Source organism: Egretta garzetta, unplaced genomic scaffold, assembly GCF_000687185.1.
Source record: "Egretta garzetta isolate BGI_Z169 unplaced genomic scaffold, ASM68718v1 scaffold81, whole genome shotgun sequence".
Classification (NCBI taxonomy): Eukaryota; Metazoa; Chordata; class Aves; order Pelecaniformes; family Ardeidae; genus Egretta; species Egretta garzetta.
The window spans coordinates 1,780,440-1,807,426 of record NW_009258671.1 but is presented as its reverse complement, the minus strand read 5'-3'; the positions used below and the strand labels follow the sequence as shown (position 1 = coordinate 1,807,426).

Genomic DNA, 26,987 nt, shown 5'->3' with positions numbered 1-26,987 from the left:
GAGTGCAAGTCTGATGAGGAGCGGCTGAGGGAACTGGGGTTATTTAGTCTGGAAAAGAGGAGGCTGAGGGGAGACCCAATCGCCCTCTACAACTACCTGACAGGAGGCTGTAGGGAGGTGGGGATCAGCCTCTTCTCCCTGGTAACAGATGCTAGGACGAGGGGGAATGGTTTGAAGCTGCGCCAGGGTAGGTTTAGGCTAGACATTAGGAAAAACAGCTTCACTGAAAGGGTTGTCAGGCTCTGGAATGGGCTACCCAGAGAGGTGGTAGAGTTCTCCTCCCTGGAGGTATTTAAAAGAAGGATAGATGAGGTGCTTAGGGACATGGGTTAGTGGAGGGATGGCAGGGGTAGGTTAAAGGTTGGACTCGATGATCTCAAAGGTCTTTTCCAACCAAAGTAATTCTATGATTCTATGATAAAGCATTGTCCTAGGAGGCCCAAAGCAGCTATGAACCTTGCAAACAGTTGTAGTAGAGGTATGCATCTCAGAGAATACAACACAAAATTTCACATTCACTTACCTTAATTGGGTTACAACTTGCAATACCGGGAAATCAATAGGTAAATTAAAACTACTGTTCAGTGCGTTTTTAACATATTCTAAGGTAAAATTAAATTACATAAAAATATAGTGTTGATGTTTTAAGATATCAGCCCATAATAACATTGCCCTTCACTTGTGTTGCAGAAGTAATTTTCTTAATATGATAAAATTTAAAGTATTCTCCTTTGCTTTTTTCTGTTGTTAAATCAGATTTTCCTACTTAGTAGCCTATGAAGCTTGGCAAATTTAGCAACAGTCTCATTATGTGCAATCATGTAATTTGTTTCATCATGTGGAAGCTGCTATTTGAAGCTATGACTGTTCAATTTGCTTATTTTCAGTTACACTTTTTAAACCACATATACTGAAAGTACGGCCTAGGAATTACCTATGGACTGAGAGATCTCGGGTTATCTGTAGATCATGTCTGGCTTCAAGGGGCCTCAGGGCTGCAGCTCTGTAGCATTCATTGCACTGCTTGAATCCATTTATTGAGAGACAACAAGAATCATATAGCACCACATTTGGGTCTGTTTCGGGATGATGTGTTGAGTCACAAAAAAACACATTATGAAACACTGCCAAAACTATACCAATAGAATAAATGCACTCTTTAAAAAAGGCAATGACGTGCAATGGCAATATGAATATTTTCAAGTTTAATTTCTGTTGTCAAAGGTAAAGTGAAGTTAAACGCAGAATCTATGCCTGCATCTACACTAGCATTTAGTTCAAAGCAGGAGTACATATTGTGTTTTGTTGTTGTTAGTTTGGGGGTTTTTATTTGTTTGGGGTTTTTTTTTTAGGCAAGGATCCCAGTTGTTCCTACTTATTGCACATTAGTTCACATTGCAGAGCAATCTTAGCTAGCACAGATGTGATTCCTTTCAGATGAAATATAGGATGCACTCCGGGAGCACATGATGTATTCCAGCCATTAATTGCTACTGAGGTCATGGGACCAGGCTAGAGCTCTTCTGAAGTAACCCCACTGAAAACACGCATAGTGCAGCCATTAGGTCCTTAATACCAGCTGCTTCACTCTACAGATCTGTTCCTATTTGTGTCATTTACTACAGAATTTTTTTAAAGGATCATCAAAGCAGTGAAGAAACAAATAATTTTTGCAGAGAAACAGATCCAAATTTCTTGTGTTTTCCACATGAGATAAGGATTTCTGAATTATGCCAAGTGTTCAGTCAATACATTTATATTATCTCACAGGAACATGTAATAAGGTTCTCTTCCTGAATTATTGCGAGTCATCACTTGTACTGCTTAAAGTCTTCATTTTTTCTCCCTACCAAGCCATCAAGTAAATGACTTTTTATCATTTTCTGTTTAACACATGCCATGTTATCACTTCGTTGATTTGACGTGTGCATTTTCTCTTTTGAATGTGACAGGAAGCTCCAATGTACTGGAATAGGGGAAAATGTCATTAAACAGGTCTATTTCAATGTTAGCTTTATCTCATGAATTACAATATCCTGTTGATGAGAAGTGTGTTGTTTTATTATTGCTGCTGCAGCAAACCAAAAATGTTTTGAGCTGGTAAGGAAAGGAAAATCTGTCAGGTGTATACTAACAGTAAACACGAGTACTGGAGGGTTATGCTTGAAGAGAGTTTGCTCACATAAATTTAAGAACAGTTTTAAAATTCCTTCTGCTTCTATAAATTTATATGTATTTGCACTGAACATTCTAACTCTAAAATAAAGCTTCTTGATCTTCTGGGTGACATGCTTTTGTGGTGAATTCTGCACCATAACTAAGGTTAGTTACAATCCTATGTTTTTGCCTTCTGCACTAGAACTTTGTAAGCAGGTTCGGGGTGTAGGGTCTTGCCACTGTAGAGAAACTAGTATGTGAATTTAGTCCTTATGGAGAAAAAAAGATCTTTCATTTCATATTCTCCAAGGTCTAACTTAGAAAGAAAAGGGAAAATAGACAACTGCCATGTTAAAATGTTCTATAGGGTAATTCTTAAAATGTGGTGCACTTCTTTTTTGCATGAATCATTCATTATTGAATACTGCTAAATTTAAGAGAAATAAGTAAGGATCTTACATATGAGTTGAAACATATACTTATTTTAATTTCATTTGCTTTTGGTTTTACTATTATTGTCAGACAGTTGTTTTATGAAACAACTTTATCAACTTTAATTCACTAAAATCAATATTTATTTAATTTTATAGTGGCCTTAAACTTCCAGACACCAGGACTACAAATGGAATTGCAAAATGGAAAATTCCTAGACAATGGTGGTTGTGGCTATATTCTGAAACCAGAATTCTTGAGAAATCACAATTCAACATTTACCCCATACAGCGTGGGAAGATACAGCAAACCAATGTCTCTGTCAATAAGGGTAAGCTTAGTCAATTGTTGTCTTGTTCCATAAAATGTGCAAACAAATGTTATATAATATAGACCTATTTGTTATCTATTATTGTTTTCTCATTTTGTCCCCACGCCTGGCTGTTAGGAAGTTTAATACTGTTTTTTAACAGCATGTTACAACTCTCATATAGTATCCACTGCTGCTTGGATAGTTTCCCATCTGCAGTTCACTTATGTTTGCTAAAAATATGTCAGTGTTCAGAAGTTACAAGAGTTTGTAAAAATTCATGATTTTTCATGATGTTGTGTACAGAAATATAAATATAACTTGCACTGTGTGAAAAGTGTCGCTGAGAAAGGGACTTGTCAGTTACTGTTGTGGGGACTGAAGTCTGAAATTCAGAAACTGAATGTGCACTTTTGGTGTTATTTGCTTTAAGTATTAGTAATACCATGTGCTCTATTGTAAGGCTAATTGACAAATGGAAATATTTAAAGATATGATAGGAAGCCTTATGCTTCTTTTGAGTTTCATTATCTTCCTATGCATACATAAAAGACTATTTATCCTAAAATGATATAAATAAGTGTAAAAAGGGGGATGAATCAATAAACCTTTGAATTATGTCTACTTCTCCCAAATTAAGATTTGATTTACCTCTTTAAAATATTAGAAATACATGTCATTTAAAAGTAATGGGTTAGAAAAACACTTATTTTGAGGTCAAGTAGATGTTTTATAATTGTTCACTAGTTAGAAAACTACCTTTTCCCAATGAAAAATTTCTGATTACACAGTACACTACTTGCATAAATGCTATTTAATTAGCATAAAATTAATGTATAATTGCTATTTTGTTTCTTTCAGAGAAATAAATAGTGGAGATAAAACATTAGCTAATAACAATTATAAAATACTTACATAATGCATGCACCTAATCAAGGACATTTTAGTGTCCTAACAGTGAGCATACCAATTATGAATAGGCATTACTGGATGATTTCAAGCACCCATGCATATACATCAGCTATTTTAGCCCTTATTTGTATAAAGCTGGAGTTAATTAAGATGAAGAAAAATCCCCAATTGTAATGCAGGAGACAGACAAAATCATCGACAATGGGAAGGAAATGTCTGAGTTTGGAAGAAGTTGGACAAGAGAAAGGGAGCTTTTTGGACTGAGGACACAGACAGAGATGACAGGCTGGGTAGTGCAGGATACAGAGAAGCAGTGGCATCCCACCGGCTGAGGGACTGTAGGGTGCAGAGAGCCCCATTCACAGGGTCAGCAGCAAAAACCAGGAAATGCTCATTGAAGACAAAAAGAGTCAGGAGCAGGAGTCAAAGGAAAAACAGTTTTTGCTGAAGAAGAGTTAGTAACTTGATGAATGTAGAAATTTTTTAACAGAGGGCAAAGATATAAAACATCTAGGGGTCAAATCTCTCAGCCTGTGAATGAATGAATGAAGAGAACATAAGGGAACATGAAAATCACGCAGGACCCAATTTTACTGAATTCAATACACTTCATAACTTGATGGGCCAAAATTCCCATCAACAAGAAGCATATAGCTTCTGAAGCAGAAATACAAATATTCAAGGTATTTAATATGGAAACTTCTGAGCCTACCATGTTGTTAAGGACTCTCTCTGTATGTCTGCTTCATCTTGCCTCTCAGGAATTGATTGGATTTACAGATTTGGGTCATAGTGTGCTGAGAAGAGCTCTCTCTTTTCCCACCCTGTGGGAGACTTAGACTGGGTCTAGCAATGAGGTAAGAGTGGGAAGCAGGACTTGGCCAATGTGGCTGAATTTTTCTCAAGACATTCAGGGCATGTCAGAGAACCTCCCCTGGTTCTGGGAAGTCCATCAGTGCTTGCATTTTGCAAAGCTTTCTGGTGAAGGTAGTACCTATTTTCTAGGAAAAAAGGGACAGCATCAGGGTTTGCTAAGCCACTGCTCCTCAATGTTTCAGGCTAGAACTTTTCTTGGAGTAAGGTGTTACAGAAAATACCTAAGCAAAAGGTGGAATTCGTGGAGTTTGATTTTTTTAGTGGCTGACAGGGGAATAAGAGTCTGTATCATGAGTTTTGATGCTTAGTCCTGCGATCTGGATCATAGATTCATATCTTTCACCTAGGCTTGCAGGCTTGTATAGCTCTCTTGATACATTCCATACATTGATTTCTAAAAAGCACATTATTGTACAGATGGTTATTCTCTCGTAGGTGTCCTGAAATGTAGATAGAAAGCAGAAAAAGTTGTGACTTTCATAAATCCTTTCTTAGGCTGGGTGCCAGATTACAGGGCAGTCTGAGGCAAAATTCCCAGGTAGCTAACTAAATTAAGGAGAAAGACGTCAGGGAGCCTACTAAATGCATAGTTTTTATGTGTTACTGTGAAAGGGAAGGAAGTGAGGCAGTCTGCTACATATTCTGTAGTGCAATGCTGATGTTGCCGTGGGTGTTAGCGCTGGTCCACTACAAACAGCTTTAACAGGAATTCATGAGCTTGATCTCAGAAAATGCAAAAAATCATGAGACTGATTAACATTATTATTTTGCATGGTAAACAAATATCACTTTAAGGCTAGTTATTGAATAAAAAATCTGAAAATTATTTAAAGCATTATATTGTTGGCTTTTTTTTTTTTTTATGATGAGGGTGGTGAAACACTGGAACAGGCTGCCCAGAGACGTGGTAGATGCTCCATCCCTGGAAATATTCAGGGTCAGGTTGGACAGGGCTCTGAGCAACCTGATCTAGTTGAAGATGTCCCTGCTCACGGCAGGGAGGTTGGACTAGATGACCTCTAAAGGTCCCTTCCAACCCAAACTGTTCTATGATTCTATGAAATTTGCCAAGAATTAAATTAAATAGGAAGCACCATATTCTTAATTTTATTGTGTTGGATATGTATTTTTATAAGAGTTTATGGCTGGTATATGCTTCTTATAGTAGTTTCTTACGGAAGAGTTTTTGCGACTATGGCTACTGTATGGTTGCTATGTAAAGTTAATTCTTACAGTTATTTTAATACATTACAACTTTAATTTTCCAGCTCATCAGTGGTCATCAGTTACCACCCAGTAACCTGTCGAAGACTAACAAAGCTGACCCTTTAGTGCATATAGAAATATACGGTGTGCCAGAAGATAAAGCGAAAAAAAAATCTAGTGTTATAAAAAGCAATGGTGAGCATCAGTCTTATTCTCTTGACTGTGAACAAAGCACAATAATATTCTATGAGTAATTACCATTTTTTCAGCCCAAGAAGTTGTTATGTACTTACAGAGACTGCAATTATTTCTCTCCAGACTAGGATCTTCTGGCACAAAATCTGTAGCAAAGTTCACGCTACGTGCCATTTTTGTGGACTAGTAGGTTAAGGAAGCACAAATGCTCCTAGTTAGTAGCACTCTCCTGAAGGAAGATGGAATCCATTGTCTTTACTCACTGTTGTGAGTTCATCCTGGATGGCAGCTCAGCCCCACACAGCCGCTTGCTCACTCTCCCCTGGTGGGATGGGAGAGAGAGTTGGAAGGGCAAAAGTGAGAAGACTCGTGGGTTGAGATAAAGACAGTTTAATAGGAAATGCAAAAGCCACATGTGCAAACAGAGCAAAATAAAGAATTCATTTACCACTGCCCATCAGCAGGCATTTCCAGGAAAGCAGGGCTTCATCGTGCATTATGGTTTCTTTGGAAGGCAGACACTGTAACTCTGAATGTCTTCTTTCTCCCAGCTTTTATGCTGAGCATGATGTTATATGGCTTGGGGTACCCTTTTGGTCAGTTTGGGTCAGCTGTCCCAGCTGTGTCTCCTTCCAGCTTCTTGTGCACCCCCAGCCAGCTTGCTGGGATGGGAAGGGAGGGGTGGGCTGCAGCGTGAGAAAGAGTCCTTGACACTGGTAAGCACCGCTCAGCAATAGCTAAAACATTGGTGTGTTAACAACACTTTTTTGGTCACAAATCCAAAACATAGCCCCATATGGGTCAATATGAAAGAAAATTTTCCCTATCCCAGCCAAAACCAGTATACTAATTGGTAAATTTAAAGACATTTTTTTCTGAAAAAAATTCTGTGACTTCATCACTTAGCTGATATGAAGTTTCTAGTAGGACTTGTCCCTCAACTGCTTGACAGGTGAAGTGTGTACTCTTTGTAGTTGTCTTCAAGCATTCCCTTACCTTTATCTTATAGATATTCTTGCTGTCTCCATGAAGTTCCCTGTGATCTCCCTTCTTCTGTGCCTCTGTCTTCTATTTTTCCTTTTTCCTATTTGTAGATAGCTACTGTTCTAAATTGGCCCCTGAATTTCTTTCTCTCTATGAATGTTGCTCAAGACAAAGCGCACCCCACCCTCCCCCCCATTCCACATTCTCTTTTTGTATTTTTAGTCAAGTGATCACTTTACTACCTTAATTTATTTAGCTTCTGCCTCATTTCCAACACTGTAAAAGGAGAAGCTTTGGCGAAAACATGAAACTGGTATGACTATAGGAAAATTTAAGTTGAGCAGATGTTCTTAACCTGGTTATCACTGTCCCATTTTGCTTTCTTCTAAGAGGCGACATCAGCTTCCTTAGGCTTTTGATTTCTAGTATTATGTAGGTAATATATGACAAATCCTTAGAAGGGGCTGGCCTGCATACTGTAGGCAAGTCCCAAGTTCTCTGTTTGCTTCATTCTTAGAGCTTCCCCCTGACAGTTTCAACTTCAAAATCTACACAAAATATGTGACCTATATACCACTGCAGTCAGTGGGAGGCTCATAATTTATTTAAATGGGCACAGAAATCTAGGAAAAAGAGCGAATCTTTACCAGTTCAGACTCATGATACCAGATACTATAATTCAGATATCAAGTAGAATAAATGAAATGGTGTTTTGATACTGTGTATTTTCTCTTTTCATTAGCTTTGAGCCCTAGATGGGATGAAACTTTCTCTTTTACTGTCCAAGTTCCAGAACTGGCATTGATACGCTTCTCTGTGGAAGATGAGATATCTCTGGTTGCAAATGAATTCCTTGGTCAATACACTTTACCACTGCTGAGCCTGAATAAAGGTAATATTTTTATGTGAGCCACCTATAACAGCTCAAAGAATTCTACAATATTCCAGGCTTTTATCATTACTGTAATATTGATAGAGTATAGCATTATGGGTTTTTTCCTAAAGGAGAATTGTATAACTATGGGTAAAAATTGCACTCTTTGGTTTTTAAGTCATTGTAGTCTCTGAATGCAAATCCATGGTGTAGAAACCAAAAGAATATTAATGACAGTTAATTATTCCTACTGCAGTACTCCATTCTAGATAGAAACTACTCAGATGGTATTTTTACTAATTATAGTAGGAAACAGGAGGAGAGATTACTCAGGACTACTATAAAGGCAACAGTTTTGTGCACTTTCTACTCAGGCTCAAAACCCAGTACAAGCCAAATTAAAACAAAAAAAACCCCACAAAACCTCAGGTAACTTATCTGCAACTTCTTAGAGAGGAGAACGAAGAATATAAATTAAGCAAAATATTGATGGTATTTTTCTTGGTAGCATTTATTTATTGTACCAGTATAGCTTCTGGAATCTTACGTGATTAATAGGCTGCACGTAAAGAGCAGACACAGAAGTCAGTAGGCCAAGGAGAAAGGCTTATGTAAAATGGCTGTTTACTATATTGAATTTCCAAAGCTATTTCTGACAAAACAAGCAACCAACTTTTATTAATGAATGAAGATGTGAAGGCAAAATGCTGGAGCTGGTAATGGGCACTGTGCCTTTTTTATTAACCTTAACAGGATTTTTTATGTTTTTTTCTTTCCAGGTTCTTAAGTCATAAAGCTGTTTGTGATTCTTAGTTGAGGCTGAGGAGTTATATAAGAAAGAACAAAGATGTTGCTCTTAAAGCACACTTGATTTTCTCCAACATAGATTTTTTTTACACTGAGCTCCTTTTACTTTCCTTTTTTAAATATATTTCAGGATAATGACAGCCTCCCCCTGTCAAGCCATGATGCCTGAGACAAACATAAATAGCAGACACTATAGCCTACATATGCTTGTAAAACCATCGATTTGTTTTGGTTTGGTTTTTTTAATATAATTTTTCAATGTGTCTCTAATGTGCCTGTATGATTAATTTCAGTCACAAATGGGGGATTCATGTTTTGAAAAGTAAGAGCATGCAGATTCTATAGGAAAGATTTTGAGTGGAGTAATTAAAAAAACTAGGAAATGAGTGTAGGTACAAAAACTATAAGCAGTGCCAAACAAATTGCCCCACCCCCCCACTTAACACAATGTAAAAAAAAGTAAGATGCCATCAAGATGCCCAGAGACATAGACAAAATGCTTCCAAGAGATGAAATTTTTTTAATTTCAAAATTTTTTTATTTTCAAAATGTATTGCAATGCTTAACATTGAGACCTCTGGATTCCAGGTCTGGAACCATGGTCTTGCTTTAGGTACCTAAGCTCCCTAAATAGGTAAAGGGCAAAATAATGTGTCTTACAGAGCCAGTGACAACAATCTAGATTTCTTAGGCAAGAACTTTCTAAACCATGCTTAAGAGTGAGTTAGGATTTAAATCTTACTCTTCAGAGCTCCAATCGCTTTAATCTGTGCTACAGGACTGTCCCTCCTTCCCCAGGGATTGTATCCCTGAGGCGTCTCCTGAGGGCAAGTTGCTTCCAAAAGCTGAGCAGTGCTTACATCTTTTTTTTTTCTTTGACAGGCAGTGGGACAAAGTTGTGCCATTGCCGCCCTCCCCTGCATTTTCTCTTGAAAGGAATCAAATATTTCTCATTGCTGCCTGCCTTTCCCCAGCAGCAGCCTCACAACTCAGCTGTAGATAACACTGGGGAAGAAGGCTTGCTGCCCATCTGTAGCAGGATTTGAGTTTTCAAGCAATGATCAAGTAGGTATAGTCAGAGGGGCTGAAGGTGCTCTCTAGCTCTCTAGCTGAGTGGTTAAAGGCAAGAGGAGAGGGGGCTCCTGGGTTACAGTCCCTGTCCCAATGATTCTGCCACATAGAATACTAATACAGGACGGGAATTCAATTATTACTGCTGTTATCACTGCATCAATGAATATTTAATTATTTCACACAAACAGGAATAATTTCAATAAAAAAGAAGTTTTACTTCTCTCAGGACACTTTGCAGAACGTTCTGTAGGTAGGGGCCTGAACACAGTCTTCAGAAATGAGTCTTAGTCCTTGAAGTGTATCTTTGGACAGGAAACAAAGCAAGTCTTCCACATACTGTGTGCATGCTCTAAAAGTTGATCTCAAATGTATATTGCCTGGACTCAGCTTTAATATCTGCTGCCCAGAAGCTGAACCTTAGATGCCAGGTGAACTTTCATGTCATATAAAAGAATCAAGAAAATACAAAACCAAATAAATGAGGGTCCCAAAGACTACACACACATCCAGACTCGCCTAAAAAAGGATTTTGAAAACTGCAGTTCTGAACATAGACGCTTCTCATAACAGATACTTAAATAACTGCAGTTATATATACATACATAAAACACAGAACATTTTTCTTAATCAAAAGTGATGTTTATTATTATGAAATAATGGACATTTACATTCATATAAAGCAATACAGGTTTGGGGTTTTGGAGAGGGGGTGGTTTTGTTTTTGGAGCAGGTAAGTTAATTAAGTTTGAAGTTGAGAACTATAGTTTCTCCAAATCCTTCAGCAACCAGATTAACACGTAGTTTCTGAGGCATGTCTTATCTCCAATACCGTGAATCACTCACATGTAAAAGGTGATCCTTAACAGACTTAAGATGTCATTGTAGAAAATCTTATGCTACGCTTTTTTTCTGCCCCAGCTGGACAGTGCATTACTGCTGCAACACCATTCTTCGCTAAGGCACTATCACTGTTGAGTCACAGGTTATTTAATTTGCTATCAATCAATCAGAACAATGTGTTCAACACATAACATCTGTGGATGTTAAAATGCATGCTTCCCCCATCTTTAAATATCACTGGGCTAAAAGTCATCAGTTTGGAAAAACACCACCTCCTGAAAGACACTGGAGTTTTTCACTCTGTGTCTAAAAATGCCAGAATCTAAATACTCCATATATAGAAGAGAAAATCAGTAGAAAGGGGATTGGGGTTCTGTATCATTTCAGTTTCTTTTAAAGAGTTATTTAGAGAACCATAAATTCTGCCGTATTTGCATAGTAGATGATAAAACCGCTCCATTATAATCTTTGAATTCATGGTTAATACACTAATAAAGTGCCATTATATTCACAGGTTACCGCAACGTTCCCCTGTTGTCCAAAGATGGTGGCAATCTCAAACCTGCATCACTGTTTGTTCATGTCTGGTACTACTAACAATGCTCTGCAGTAGCAGTTGTTCTGGAGGATCACACCCTGCTCAATAAAGCAACATCACTAGGCTTGCAACAACTCAGTGGTCTGATTTCCAGAGTGGCACATTCTCAATGATTTTATTAAGCTAATGGAACTTCTTGTGTGAGTAAAAGGTATCCTGGATAAGTAATGGCTACTGACATTGGCCCTATCGTTATTTAGAACTAATTCATAAGGACTGAACTTTTTTTGGACTTTTTTTAAAATTCACTTAATAATTTCATTTGCAGCTAACTTCAAAATCATGATTAATTACCGAGTGAGAATAATATTCTAATATTTATGACCTAAGACTGCAAAATTATAAGCATGTTATGTTGACTTTTTTATTTGTACTGAACAAAATTTCTTACCATTGTATCTTTCCAAGGGAACAGGAAAAATCACACATACACTGTATGCTTTAAATTTATAACAGCACCTTCTGATTGGGTTATACCTCTTTAATGTCCACTGTAAATTTGCTACTTGGGAAAATAATCTGGGGAAAAAACCCAGCTCTTAAAATGATAAAACCTCAGATGCTAATATCGGCACCTTTTCTTAGCTTAGTGTTGAACCTCCTGCTGCTAAAGACAGAGAAATAATTCAGAGACTGATTTGTAAAGGGCTCTGTTCCTCATGGCGGCAGGGAGCTCAGGATACATCGTACTGTGAACTCACGGAATAGGAAGCACAATGCTCTGAGGTGGACTAGAAGAATTTTAGAAAAGGCAAGGGTTGATTGTGTGATTTAAAACCTCTGAGGACAACTTCTTTCCTGACATAGCTATCGGCGTAGATCTTTCCCATAAGATACAATTTTCCCATCTTTCTTACAAAACTGAAGTATTGTTGAGCTTCCACCGGACTGTATCTACCCAGTTAATTGCAGATTTGTTACTCAAGCATTGGGGTTTTTTTATTAAAAAAAAAAAAAAAAAAATGTTATATGGATAGGTTTCTTTAATACCAAACAGTATTGCTTATGTTTGCAGACAGTTCTGATAATATTATGTTTTAATGCTCTTTTTATTTAATGCCATTTTAATGCTATTTTATTTAATGTTGCACTAAGATGGAAAATCGGGGCATGCGGTAAACAATGATTAGAAAATGTCACAGGAAATAACACTATTAGAGAATTGCATTATAGTTATAATAAGGAAACCAAGACAGTAGACTAAGAAGAATCTAAAATCAATGTTGAACTGTAAGGTCAGGTAATTTGATAACATTGTAAGCTGGCCTCAATGTGCTTTCTGTGCTTGAGTGACAAGTCACTTGATTCTTTACCCAGGAGAGCCTATAATCTAAAATGTTAGATTTACTGATCTTTGTAGTGATCATATCTGTATGCTAGCCAATATCCCTTTCATGTGGTAAATATTTTATAGCTGTTTTCAGCTCTGAAGAATGCTAATAATATTAATACTCAAGCAGAGTTCCCCCACCTCCACTTACTGAGGAGGAGTTTAATTTCCCCAGGCAATCTGGTGTATCTATTCTCAGATAAAAACTGACCAAGTGACATAGTCAATTGGTTTGATGCTGAGAAAAACTCCAGCTTATTTAGCTTCCTAAGTAACACTCCTAGTCCCACTTCACGAGCTTTATACAACATTACCTTCTGAAGACTGATTTGTGAGCGTCCTTTGGGAGCAGAGGCAATTATCTTCAGCTTCTGGCTTTATAACCCCTCTGTTGACCACTTTTCCACCTGGTAGGACAACTGTCAGACCTACTCAGTATATGGTAACTTCAGATTTTACAGTAGATCAGACCACAGATCAGCACATCTCCTGTTCCTTAAAAATGTGCCCTTGGTCCTGGGAAGGTGTGTGTGTGTATATATATATATATATATACACATGGTCAGCAATGTGTGTGTAAGAGGCTGGCAATAATGGACAGGTCATTATGGCTGCTCACATGCTAAATGTTTCAAGATGTGCTTAAGTGCTTCCTCAATTTAGGTAAAAATGCTTTGAAGAACAGAGCCCAAAATTAGCCTCAGTGAACTCAAAGGAACCACTCACATTCATTGTTTAATATGTACATATACATTTTATAGCCCTGAGGTCAATTCATGTATTGACTTGATTCCCTTATGACGCATAAGAATGTAATGTGGTAAGATTAGTGAACAGAGATTCCTTACAGCATGATCTTAAATAAATACCACACTGGAAGCTCACATTCAGTATGTTTTATTTATTCATGGATATTAGCTTCTCCCTCCTCCTTTCTTCTCACAAATGACCATTTAGGTCTGCTTCTTGGATGTCAGAATAAAAGAAAGTGACATATCTTACTGACAAATGAACATCCCGGATTGAATGTTACATTATACCAGGAGTGAAAAGCACACCAACATATACTGCACAAAATGTGTGAAGTGCAAAGCTTTTAAAGTTCTTTTTTTTTTTTTTTTTATTGATTGTATAAGAATTAACAAGACAGTTGCTAGACATCTGAAATGTATTGGCATCGAGGGAACCATCCCACAGTTCGGTGGTGAAATCATCATATGCAGTGGGGTCATAGTAGATGCTGATAAGATTACACCGTAGTAAGCATTGTTTCAACACAGTCAATGGAATTAATGGGCAAAGAATTAGACCCCACACTTCCATGTGTACAGAATTTAGTATTTTTACAGTACTATTTAATACGAACAAAACAAAAATCTTTATTGCTGTTATAAGGATTTCCTGCATGCTGCTACAAGGTCTTAGCATGTGATTTCTGAAACTCACACTGACAGGAATCAGTTGCAGGAAGATGATAGCAATTTTAAGACAATAGCCTTATGATTAGAAATGTTAAGGTATGTGATCAGCAGATGACTGCATATTCTCAAGGGCAACTGAGACAAAATCTACCATGGGAAATGGGATAAAGAAACATTAGTGGATAAATAATTGAATTATCTTAGACGACATTTAAATTATGCTGTTTCCCAGTGGATACCACTTTTCTTCATTCAAGTGGACACTGCTCAGTTGAATGTTAACAGCTCCCACAAACGTTGCTTTGCTTTTCACAACAAGCTTCAGTATACGGCCTTTGAGCTCCGTGACGTTGTCGTACACAACCTGAAATAATATACAGTCAAACAGAAAGAAAAAAACCAAAACAACCCATATGAATTTGTGAATCCTTCTGACAGGCAAAACACTTACTTCAATGCAGCATTAAGGATGATGACTACAGCTTTGTAATAATTGCTTTAAACCGCCCTCCAGAATTATAAACTACTAACCGTGAGCCAAATGCACTCAACTTAGTGAATTTACCTCAGAAATACATTAGACCCTATGTAGTTTATATAAAGATTCTGCCAGCTTAGGCTTATGAAATCTGATTACCAAGCATTTGTAAATAAATTTGAAACCTATGTTGTGCAGTGCCTGAGAAAAAAAATAGGTATACATAATTTTCCCCGTGAAAATCGAAACTCTAACTTAAGCAGAGTTTTGAGTGCAAATGTGAAGAAATATCAGATCCTCCATGAAGTTCACCAGAGAATGGCAAGGTTGACTTTCTGGAAGAGAAATTCAGATGGGGGGTACTCATCACGGACAGCAGCATGAAAATATAAGATGGGTAATGCTGTAAAAGTGTAGATTTTTATGATTTTTAAATATGTTTCCATAGCAGACGCTTTGATAAATGGTATTGCTCTTTGGCAAAAATCAGAACAAAAACAGGTTTGATGTCAATTTTTTTTAAAATCTATGTATATTGCATTTGTTACGTGTTGCTTAGTAGTGCCTTAAAGCAACTTCATGTTGCATTGATGTCTCATAACGGTATTTCATATCAATGCACAGTACCTCAGAATTTTTTCTCAGTACTGTATTTGTGATTAAATCTTGTGCTACACACCAGAATTAAAAAAGATCAAGCCAAAGGAAACCCAAATTTTCATCCAACCAAGACTTCCATAAAAGTTCATAACTGTTCTACATCCAACAATCCCACATCATAAAAGAGATAATAATTTTCCTTTGAAAATTGTCTGTATAAATTTTACTATTTCAATACAAATAGCTTTATGCATGATTCTGGATGCTAACTGTATCCAAATGTGCCAATTATAAAAATACTTGTTTTTTTTAATGGAGTCATCAAATATTAAACAGGACAGAAAGTTCAGCCCACTCAGTAAAAGTTGTAGATGTGGAAAATGTCTGAGATTGGACCCAATTTAGCAAGTGGAACTTACTTACTAAATTTGGATGTTTCTGTTACTCAGTAAGTGTTGTTAGTACTTCTCAAATTAAATGAGACAACTTGCTTAGCATCTCTTAAGGCCTATTGTTTTTAAAATATCCTCGAAATTACCGTAATACTGTGAGAACACACTGAGGTTAACTATGAAACGTTAGTGGTGTATTTTCTGAATTTAAAAAAAAAACAAAACAATCTGGAGCTGCATTCAGAACCGATTCCTACGTTTCGGTCTCTGCATTAATCAAAAACTGCTGAGTGAACTGCATGTGGGTTCATAAAATGTGAAAGAATGCTCTCAGCTAGTCTCAGGCCCGAAAGGTAAGCTTTGTTAAGAGTACACTTAATCTAAAATTTGTATGGACGAAAATGTTTTTGCCATTTTAGTTGCAATGTAAAATGCTTTAAATTTTAATCTCTCTGTGCAGTTTAAAAAGCAAACGCGGTGACATGCTGTCACTTTGGGAGAGTGGGAAAGTGCAACTGCCTAAAAGGAGTTTGCCATGCAACCCTCTTGGATTTACTGTGCAATCCGAATGCAGTTTAAACGTGTGGCTCTGCCCAGGAGAAGAAAAGCCAGACCAGACCCCCTCTAGCTTGGATCTCTGTAGGCCGGACCACTGAGTCCTCTCCATACCAGAAACATCCCTTCAGACAGGGATAGAGTTTATAAAGGCTCAGCCCCAGCAACGTTCCTCACACTGAGTGGCAACAGAAAGGTGGTTCTGAACTTCACGGGTGGTCCAGGAGGCACAAAATTGTTGGTTCTCCCAGACACCCTATCTGGCTGCTTTAAGACACCCAGCTGTTGCTTTAAATCACCAAAAAGCGTACATGTAAGCTGTAGGGCCTAAGACATCTTCAGTACGGTGGATCACAACAGGCGTGAACTGGGGTAACAGACAACTTTCAATCTCTGGCCAAAAAGATCCTTTAAGCTTTGAGCAAAGACAGAGCTTACAGTGTGGGGTGGGTGGTGTTCCAAAGATCCCAATAAACCCTTTCTAAAATGGTATTGCAAATTCAGCTGGAGCAGGTTATATGTCATCAGGACGTGGGGACAGGAGAAAGGTCTGGAGAGGGCTGAATTAGTATGTGGATAAAACAAATGCCACCTGCCAGAATTTCATAATCAGAACAGTTAAATCCTGACATTGTTGTGTAGTAAGAATATTTTCCTCCCATTTATACATGCTAGATCAAATGGAGGCGAGTTACACATGGCCAGCCAGCAAATCAGTGGGACAGACAGGGCTGGAATTCAAGTATTCCTGGCTCCAAAAAGAGAAGCACTGTTCACCTACAGGAATCTAATGACATTTTAATTGCAAATGCGGGACAGTTGCTTCTCCTTAGGTAGCCATGGCACAGTTCCTAGATTTGCTCTTAATTGTCCAAATTAGCTTTGACGCACGGTGCTGGAGGGAGCGGCTGCGGCGCAGCTCCCCTCCTCCCCCTCCATCAGGCTTGCTTGCATATCGTGGCTGTTGCAGGCCGGTGTCCCCTCTGCTTGTGGCCCAGGTAGATTTGCGCACATGTGGCCGCACCCCAAGGGCGGGACGGAGAGAGCAGCCTCTCGTTCTGGCTTCATTTGGCAATGCAGACTCTGCATTGTCTCGGAGGCTTGCTCATTTTGTGGGTGCGCGTGCACGCGAGCGCTCAAGAGACAAACGGAGGACAACTGACACCTTGAAACGTGTCTCAGGGCAAATGCTACACATATGAGCAAGACCCCAGCTGCAGATGGTTCTGGTCATTGCGACTTTTCTTGGCAAGATTTTAAACTTGAATCATTCAGATTTATTTTCAATTTTTTTACTTCCTTAGTTTTCACTAAACTACTCTGGAATCTCCCAAGTCAGTCTTATTTATTCCTAACAGTGGTCTACAAAAGCAGGTATGTTATCCTTTCTCCCTTTACACTGCGTTCCATTTTTCTGTGTTCTTTCTCCTCTTCTCCTCAACCACCATTTTTAATGCAATGTTGTATCAGTATGAAAGCAACAAACTCCAAAATCCAAATAAAGGAAGAAGAGAAAAAAGGAGTGCTTGTTAAAAGCAACTCCAAAACATTTGGCATAGTTCATTCTATCATCAGCCCTCCTGGACTTTCGCATCTTTACTCTAACACACACACGGGTAAAAATCAAAAATAAAATGTACTTTTGCAAGGCTGATAATTTGCTTTAGGCAGTCATAAGCAATAAAAGTATAAAACTAAAACCAAAAAAACCCAAGAGAAGCACATTTCAGAATTTTCTGGGTCTCAAACACAGGGAGAAATTAATATACAGCTTCCTTCCAGCCATTTGGCTTTAATAACAACTTATGAACTCATAAAAAAGGCTAGTACATTTCTGTACACAGCATTTTGGACAGTAACTAACTTAAAAGACAGCTGACTTATATTTTTAGTAGTTTTTCTTCCCTGGGGCGGCTTCTGCCTCAGTCTACCAGCCTTGGATAGAAAATGCATACGGAATGATATCACATATGGAAGAACAGAGCTGCTAACAGCACAAGCATCGGGTTTGAAATGTCCAAGTTCAATGGAACCATATGTCCCCACTGCGATTAGCAGCTCCTGGTGAAAAAGATTGAGCATCTGTGAAGAAGGCTGTAAGTTTCGAGTAAAGGATATTAAGTTTTCATGGAATTTCTCTTAACAGCAGTGGAATGCTCCTTAGCCACAATTAAATCTCCTCCCAGTGACTACTGTCTGACTGCAGAGAGGATTGTGGATTTTCTTGCATTCAACTTGATCTAATAATGATTAGAAAGATAATTGTCTTCCAGCGTTGCTGGCTGCTTCTTGTCTGTTGTCCATTTGGGATATTTTACAAGGAATGTTATTGTATAACCACACTCTATTTCTTTGCTTTAAATACCCTTCAAATGTAAGGGAAAGTCTTTAGGCAGGTCAATTGGACTCATTCCACTGCCTCTTTGATTGCAAAAAAAGGAAAGAGCGTAACGAAAAAATAAAGCCCAGTTCCCTGTTATTCCACTGCAGAACTGTAGGGAGGGAAATTTGTCTCAGCTGTTAGCAGCAATACTGCTCAAGGAGCCTACTTAGAGAAGCACTGGAAGTCATCAGTGTAAGTAACTTTTGTCATCAAATAGATGTGGGAAAAGAAAAAGAAAAATAGTAAAACTCCAGGACTGGGAAACTGGGAGATAAGGACCCTTAGTCTCAGCTGGCTAACTTAAGCTTCATCGCATCTGATCTGTGAAACAGGGTGGAGTCCTAATATTTTCCATGCCTCGTACTTTAAAGCCTGCTCAAAGCACATTTGTAAATTGCTTTGTGATCTTTAGGAGATATGTTACACGTAATAATTATAATCTCCGATCCCACCTACTGCTTGAATCTTATCTGCCCTTACAAAAGAATATAGTTTATGCCACTTCCCATCCTGTCATAAATGCTTCTCCACACGAACGTTCCTTTTCACCCCCGAGGCGCGAGCACTTCTGCAGTGTGCGAAATGATTATATATGGCTGTGAACTGCTAGCGTTTTGATGTAAAAAGAACTGGGCTATTTATTATTGTGTTACCATTTAGGACAGTGACAACCAATGTGGTTGCCTATTTTCAACAGTGAATTTGAACAACAGCATCCGTTCATTTAGTACTTTTCATGTTAGTGCACAAATCTGCATTCAAAAGAGCCTAGGTTTTGGTGCAATGGCACTTGGTCTCACTTTGCTAACATTTAGCCGTGGCTGCAGTGTAAGACAGAATAGCATGAATAATCCAACTGCTTTTCTGAAGAGAGAGACATGAAGAGGCTGTTTCACTTCTGAGAAAGACGCAAAGCAGAAGACCGTCCCCATGCGTTGTTCACCTTATGATATGTTCCTTCTTTTTGACCGCGCTCATGGTAACAGCTCTAAATGCCATATTGTAATTTCATTTCATGAGTGGGTAAAGAAAAACCAAGCAAGTAAGAAATGGTGGAAGAAAGTGAATGGTACTCACAATTTCATTGTAAGTAGGGTCAGAGCTTTTTGGAGCTGTTCTTGTTTTCCTTCGACTGACCTCACAAGGATCCGGCAGAAGATAAAATTCAGCGTGTGCACTTGGGGCAGAGCCATCTGGGAGGCGCTGAAAAACAAAATGGTCATAAATATGAGTGCCTATGTTCTAGCAACAAAAACAAGTACCAAATGAAATTGGGACTTTAAAGCAGACACAGAAGAATGTTACATTCTCAGTATTCTCTTGGCTAAGTTTGAGAGCTAGTGCAGTAAACAACAGGAATTCTTAGAATTCAGCTTAATATTGAGTCAGGAAAATAGAAGTGAAATAATACGAGAACAAGGTGAAATCGCCTATCTTTAATATTTTACGTTCTGATGGAAAAACCCTTAAGCCTCAACCTACTTTAACTCAGCTTAATCTGATACAATGTCTAGCCCTTCCATTTTCCAGAGCAATGCACAGAAACTGGATTCTAGCCAGTAAGCTCCTATTGATTTTAACCCCCAAGTAGCAATGCGGATGCTGGGGAGAACTGGCTGTTTCCAAGGGTGTTTCATAAAGCAGATTATTGCAGAAGAGCCAGGACTCTTTCCTGCAACAATATGGGCAGAACAGGATTGTTATAACTAACAGTCTTTCAGATCTCTCCAATCACACAGCTGCAAACTCTTTAATTTTCCAGTTCATTACTTAACGATATTCCAGATATTCCACCCTATGGCAGCCACTCAAGATCAGAGCCAATCTATTAACCAGGCTTGGTCATCAGCTAATGGTGGTGGGTGGAGAGTTTTTTGATTACTTCTCAACGTCTGTAAGGTTATGCATAAAGCAACATTGCAGCTACTCAGCAAACACGCTGGTAGTATGAGAGGCTTTAAAAGAACACACAAGAAACATAATCATGAAAAACTATGGAACAGGTACCTTGCCAGCGTATGTCATTTGGTGCTTAGCTTACAATCGAGCAGAAACCTTTGTGTTGGTAACACAGTATACCACCGGAAAGCAGAAAAATGGGGCATATCACAATATCAGTAATTTTCATCGTATTATCAGCATTTTAGGCAGCAAGTTTACCTGACAGCTCATAGGCAATCCAGTGACAGGATGCAAATGGAAATGCAGGTTAAAAAAAAAGAAATCTTAAAATGTTTGGAACCGATGAACCCAGAGCATTACACAGGCAGTTGCATTTATATTTCTCATTGTAATTTTACCTAGCTCAGAATAAAGTCATTTCTCAGATTTTGATTATTCACAGTATGTGTCTAGAAATATGGGGCTTTCTACAGGCATTATCAACAACATATCCTTGTGATAGGAGAAACCGCTGGTGTTGTAGCAATAAATAACTTCTTTATTGGGAAGAAAAATAGTGCTTGTGTGTGTGAGCAACCTGTTCTTTCACAGCAAATCTCTGTTTTTTGTTATCTCAAATGATCCTTCAAGGCAAATGATGTGGTCAACGGCAAAGCTTATTATTGGTACTGTTAACACCATACAGCATCGAAGGATGCACTACTCAAATCATTACGTATTGTCAGCACTGTGTGAACGATTAATGTTACTATTGCTAAGCTCCACAAAGTGCATCTGATTTAAAATCTACATGGGATTTAGATAGATGGGATGCAACGGCCAAAATAAGAATGCCATTAAATGGCAGTGAAACTAACAGGTATTTTCCTAGGACAGAGTACCTTATCGTTAACGCAGGATTTATAATTTACACTGTCCATTTGAAAGCCCATCTCTATTGATCTAGGACTACATTAAAACTTCAATCAAGGATTACAAATAACAGTAAAATTAACAGCCTCTTAAAAATCAGGAAGGAGAAAGAAACGCAGCCTTAAACACCAGTCCAAGCAACCAGGATCCTAACTGTAATCAAGCTTTTCCCTTCTCAAGGAATAAATAAGCATCACTGCAACTTGAAGGTCAACAGATTTTAGTTGGTTCAGACAAAAAAAGGGAATATGGTTAAAAGGAAAATGGTTGGGGGGGTGGGTGTAATTCTTGAAGAAGGCCTTATCAGCTCAACTGCTGAGGCCCAGCAGTACGATCTTCACAATCTCAAGCACGGCAATACAGTACAGGGAGAGTCCTGTAAAATGTCAGGCTTTATAAATCATCCTGGCAGTGTACTGCCTAACCAGGGACCGTGTCAGAGCTAATTTGAAAAGTTGAGGTCAGCAGCAGCTGCAAAGGGCACTGGGCTGAGGAACCTGGATGGTAGGAAATGGCTGCAAAGGTAGCAGAGCGGACGGCTGCATCCCCGTGGTTCTGCTCCCCTTCGAGCTGCCCGGAGAGGACAGGGCGCAGTCGCAAGTGCTGTGCCCCACTGCACGCCTCCGGACAGCAAAGGCACAGATCCTGGTGGTGCTGGCTGCATTTGCTCAGTCCAACATCCACCTGCCAGGGCAAGAATCCAAGCTGATGCCGTGTGGTTGTTTAACAGGACCAGGGTACCCAGAAGCGCATGTGAAGAACTGGAAAAAAGTCAGGTAAAATTGTCGCTACGCCTCCGAGTTGCTCCTTGTACCCTGCTAGCAGGGCTGGCACATTATCTAGCATTCAGCCAACTAACCTTCCTCCACCAGCTGACTCCCCCCAAAATCTAAGGCAGGCACTTTGCAGTAGTGCTGTGCCCGTATGAAACATGGACAGGAAACTACCTCTTCGCTGTCCCTTTGAGTGTAGCTAAATATGTGTCAAAAGGGGTGAGTGGGAGGAGAGGGTCAAGAGAGAAAATCAAAAAAGAGAGTATTTTAGTGATTCAGAGATGAAAACTCAGGGCAGAGCAGTTGCTCTGGGACCTTTCAGAACTAAAACAAAGTCACTTGTCATGAACAGTAGCAATCAGCAGCCAGGCTGTTAGAGGTAATTTAAACTGCAGCCACCTGCATTCCAACTGGAGATCTTAGTTCTGGTTGTCGGGTATTGGGTTCCCCCCTGGCTTTACAGATAACATTTTCCCGCTTCATCTTCCCTCTCCGAGGAAAGGCAGACAGGCCACACCAAGTTCCACAACTGTCCCAATTTTCCATTGGCAGTGTCACTGTTATGCCATCAAGCCACCCAAAAGCTTCAGCTGGGGACTCTTCGAAAGCCAGATCACATCTTCCACTTCCCAACCACCCTCCCCTGCCTCCTGATATGACAGAAAACATCTAACGAGGGTCTCTAACTGTTAAAAGGCTCTGTCCCACTACACACTCATCATTCAAAGCTAGTGAGGACGAGCAGGCATAAATCAGCCATGGCTTTACAGGAGCAGAGTCTGGGTGGCTTGCACGGCAAGCTTCTGCTGCCTTCCCTTTTGATGGGCACGATAGCTGAAGCTTTTCTTTCAAGGAGCCCACTTCACCGAAGGATTTCTTGAGACAAGACTTGCAATGGCCATGCAAGGGGCTGTGTGCTTTGCTGGACCCTCCCTGCCAGGGACAAAGGGGGATCTTGGCGGTTTGACAATCACAGCATGGAAACAAGAGTGGGATTAACATGGCAGAAATATCTTTTTTAATCTGAAGCAGGTGAAATTTGAAGTAAACTGCTTTATTAAAACAACTGGCATGGCAGGCAAAAATCCCAAGCTTCCGGGCAAACTAGTCCCTTCTCAGGCTTTCACGTGCGAGTCCAGCATTCTTTTTTTAATAAAGGAGAATGGAGAAAATGTCAGTTTGTTGGTTTTTTTTTCTTTCTAGAGATGATGTCTTCTGCCATATTGCAGTGTCACATTTAGTGAGCAAACCCCTGCATTATCCTTTCACTTCTAACTCAGACTGCATTGGCACATTTATAAACTTAGGTGAACGTGGATAATATCTGACCTAAATGTCAGTCTCATTTGCACCAAAGAATATCTGTTCTGGTGGGTCCATTATAAACATGGAGTAAGATTCCTAGCAGATTTACGAGCTAATTCTGAAATCCAGAAAACCCCCCTTTTGTTATTATTAATGGATCAAAAATCACTGACTTCTGTCCATAGTCCAGGCCAGAGGGAAAATCAGAGGGTACCTTGGGAATGCGATCTTTAAGTACTCTCCAATAGCTTGAATGTACTTGTGAACAAGCTAAGAGAAAAAAACCAAAGTTTTAGATTGAATTCTAAAAAAATAATAAAAAAATAAAATAAAAATAAATTCTGTAAAAATCCATAAGGCTGGAAAGGTATAAAACCAAGTTCCCAACAGAGATGCTGTATCTCTCCTTGCTATGCCTATGGACATAAATTCCCCAGTGATTTTGATCTGCCAATGAAAAAATTTGAGTTGAATTTAGAAGCTGACTCCTTGTGCTTTCTTCAAATACAAACAAGCCGTGACTGAACAATTTTCTCAGAGAATGACCTGCCTACTTGACCTTGATAATGACTGATGTTTTTAAGGAACTCTGCTACAACTGCCTGTATATGTGTTTAAAAAAGCTGTTTATTTTTGAAATGCTATTTTCTTCTAAAGTCAGGCAGAAGGTGATGAAAATACTTAAGAATGAGGGGGGTTGAAGGAGAGGAAATAATACTCTGGATTTACTTCTCTCCACATCTGTAATTCAATACTGAAAAACTAATACAGACATGTATCTGTTATGGCTGTGTTCCATTTTTCACTACAATTTTATTTTCCAAACCCCAAAAAGTATTGATATTTACTTAGAGAAACCCAGGCAGACAGGTTATGTCCTGTGTAATTTAATTTTAAATATACTAGCTGTAGCTGGGAAATAATGGATGAAATTCAATTAATTTTTCCACAAGAATTACATTATCCTAATGACTCTTCTCCCTTGATCATTACTAGCCATCCACAACTCTCCTTAAGGATGGATTCTTTGTTAGCATTACGAAAGGCCTAACTACTTCAGAATTTGCTATATATTAAACTATGCAATTTAGCAGCCAACATGAATATTGGGTCTTACTCATGTGAATTTTAAGGAAAGTTTTATGATTTTTTAAAAATGCACTTTAGGGATAATTTATTGTAAAGCTTTTTAAGACTAACCTCTTCCTAAGTGACGTCACATTTTCTTTTTAGGTGACTACTGCCTCAAATTTAAATCATGTCATCAGTTTCTCTTAGTGTTGGACATGTAGATATTTTTCACTTTTTGTCCTAGGGTGAAACAGATAGGTGGCTCCTGAGCATTTGATAGTTCCAGCTGCTGTTCTCTTTTTCCCATTTTTCATTTTTAGCCATCTTGATGAAAAAAAATACGATCAAAGGTAACTTGCATTAACTAATACTACCTTTTCCCCTCTATAAATAACTTCCTTTCTACCCCCGAAATTAATTTCCTGAACATTTTTAAATCTCAGTTACTTACTTCCCCTTCTTCAATGAAAAAACAAACCCAGGCTTTAGAAAGGCTCCCATTTCAGCTACTGCCCCCAGATTAAAAAAAAAAAAAAAAGAAAAAAAGTTCACTTTGTCCAATAGCTCTAACTTCCTACCCTTTACCTTCCTCTTGTGTTTTTCTCTTACATGCACCGCCGTGAGAATTTATCTTCTACATACTGAAGAAAGGACTACAAAATATTCCTTACTGCTTAATATTGAGAGATCCTTACATCTTTAAAAATCATATCGCTATAGCAAATGGTTAGAAAAAAACTTCACAGCTACAAAGCAAAATATTTATATATTACATGTAGACTTGAGGCAGATTTGATTATTATCCTATAGAGGAGGATTAGAAAAAATTCCACAGAAGAAATCAGTCTTGCACCCCAGTAACCTGTATAAATTACTAGCTGCCTCCTGACTAAATTAAAACTAGTAAGAAACGTGGAGAAGCCATCACTGCTACTATGTTGTCTTTCACTTTCTCCGAGTCCCTGTGTAACTTAGCAGAGAAAGGCTAACCCCTGTCTTGGTAAGCTGCAGCTTAATTAACAAATACAGCCTCTGCCTTAGAAAAAGATAACATCTTCTGGGCTAATTCTAAATTTAAAGAGCTGAGAAAATAATCAGAAGTAAGACAATGATATCGCAAAGCCAGAGGTTCCTTCAGGAACAGATTAATACGATATATAAACCTCCAGGACAAATGTGATTGCTGTGTGGATGGGTGGTTGCGTTGTCACTTCATAAATCCTAATGTGGGACTGAAGACCCTTCCTTGTTTTTCCTTTGAGCTCTGCATGTCCCAAAGCACTGGACACCTCTGTTCTACTCTGCTACTAAGCTTTTAGTTTTCCTGCCACAAAATATTTTCAAATTACTTCAAATAAAATTCAAAATAAAATCACATTTGCAGTAATTAAATTATTGCTGTGGTGCACCCTGCACTGTCTGTTATTGGCAAGACAAAAGAGAAAAGCAACTGCCCAAAAGCAATTGCACAAATAAGGTATTTTTTCCCAAACAACTGATTTTTTCACCTAAAATTTGACAACATTTAACTGCTCCTCTGCAAGATAAGTTTTATTTTATTATATTTTCTGATCCAAATTTTTCCCCCTCTTCTCTGTCAGCAACTTCAATCCTATTCCTAACTTCTTATATCTCATGCGTGCATCCGGGCATGTCCATAAACAGAGAAGACGCACTGTGACAGAGGTCTCTTTCAAAGCAGCAGAAAAAGAAATTAATTTAATGCAGGGAAAATAAAAAGAGACTTTGTTTCAGAACAACATATACTTTGTTTCAGGGAAGTTCTGGAAAGCATTTTTTGAGGGGGCCTTTTCTACCTTTCAGAAATCTGGTAGCATCAGTAGTGTCAAGTAGAGCAAGCCGCCAGGTGGCTTTGTCATTTACTATGATAAAAATGCAGAGGTGCTCTATCCACGTTATTGTAATGAGTCTCCAAATACAGCTTATGCACTTTGTGTGGTCCAATACCTTCCACATCCTCATCAACCTGCCTGTTCTGCACGTAGCCTGTCCGTGCACCAAATAGGAGAACAGTGGGTGCTGTTAATTCACGAAAAAACAGTGCTTTTTTGCACTATAGTTCATTCCAGTCCTTTCTTTCCAAATGAAACATGGCATTTTGGCAAAAAAAAAGTGCAGGTTTACTGATTTGGCTTTGTTTGTAGTAGAGTAGCAAGGACTTGTGCAGTCAAGCTGTTAATGAAACATGGTACACTGCATTCCTAACGGGGATAACTACGCTGGCAACAACAGGGTCTAGAGCTGTCCTGAGTCACAAAATCTCCTTAGAGTGAGCCAACCAACACCTTCCAAGGTCTCCTGGCTGTCAAATGAGAAAAACTAATCCTCAGTCACTGAGACAGAAGGGGAGCTTCACGGCTCAGGCACTGCAACAAACACACCAGTTTTGGGCAAAAATGTCAAGGTGGTGACATATCCCAGTGTATGTGTGAGGTAGGTATGTAAGTTCCCAGACAAGTTTCAGCAGACCCCTGTAATGCTGTCAAGGAGGGAGGCCAGAAAGAGATTCAACTCATCATATTGTGGACATCTCCTGGCTTGGCTTGGTTAAATTGCCCAGGCGTTGGTGTCTGGAACCA

At 38.8% G+C, this 26,987-nt stretch overlaps 2 protein-coding genes across 2 annotated transcripts in view; one reads left to right on the top strand and one right to left on the bottom strand.

Annotated features, from left to right (window-relative positions):
* The window catches only part of PLCZ1 (phospholipase C zeta 1), a 54,858-nt gene extending 43,594 nt beyond the window's left edge, over positions 1–11,264 (top strand). The window contains exons 10-13 of the mRNA XM_009648730.2: positions 2,748–2,920; positions 5,956–6,088; positions 7,815–7,964; positions 11,182–11,264. Coding sequence (XP_009647025.1) covers positions 2,748–2,920; positions 5,956–6,088; positions 7,815–7,964; positions 11,182–11,264 — 539 coding nt within the window. The remainder of the gene's footprint in view (positions 1–2,747; positions 2,921–5,955; positions 6,089–7,814; positions 7,965–11,181) is intronic.
* A 2,963-nt stretch (positions 11,265–14,227) lies between these two features.
* Positions 14,228–26,987, bottom strand: part of PIK3C2G (phosphatidylinositol-4-phosphate 3-kinase catalytic subunit type 2 gamma) — a 199,628-nt gene continuing 186,868 nt past the window's right edge. The window contains exons 33-34 of the mRNA XM_009648693.1: positions 19,502–19,627; positions 14,228–14,380 (exon numbers count right to left, since the gene is read on the bottom strand). Of these exons, the coding sequence (XP_009646988.1) occupies positions 14,228–14,380; positions 19,502–19,627 (279 nt within the window). The remainder of the gene's footprint in view (positions 14,381–19,501; positions 19,628–26,987) is intronic.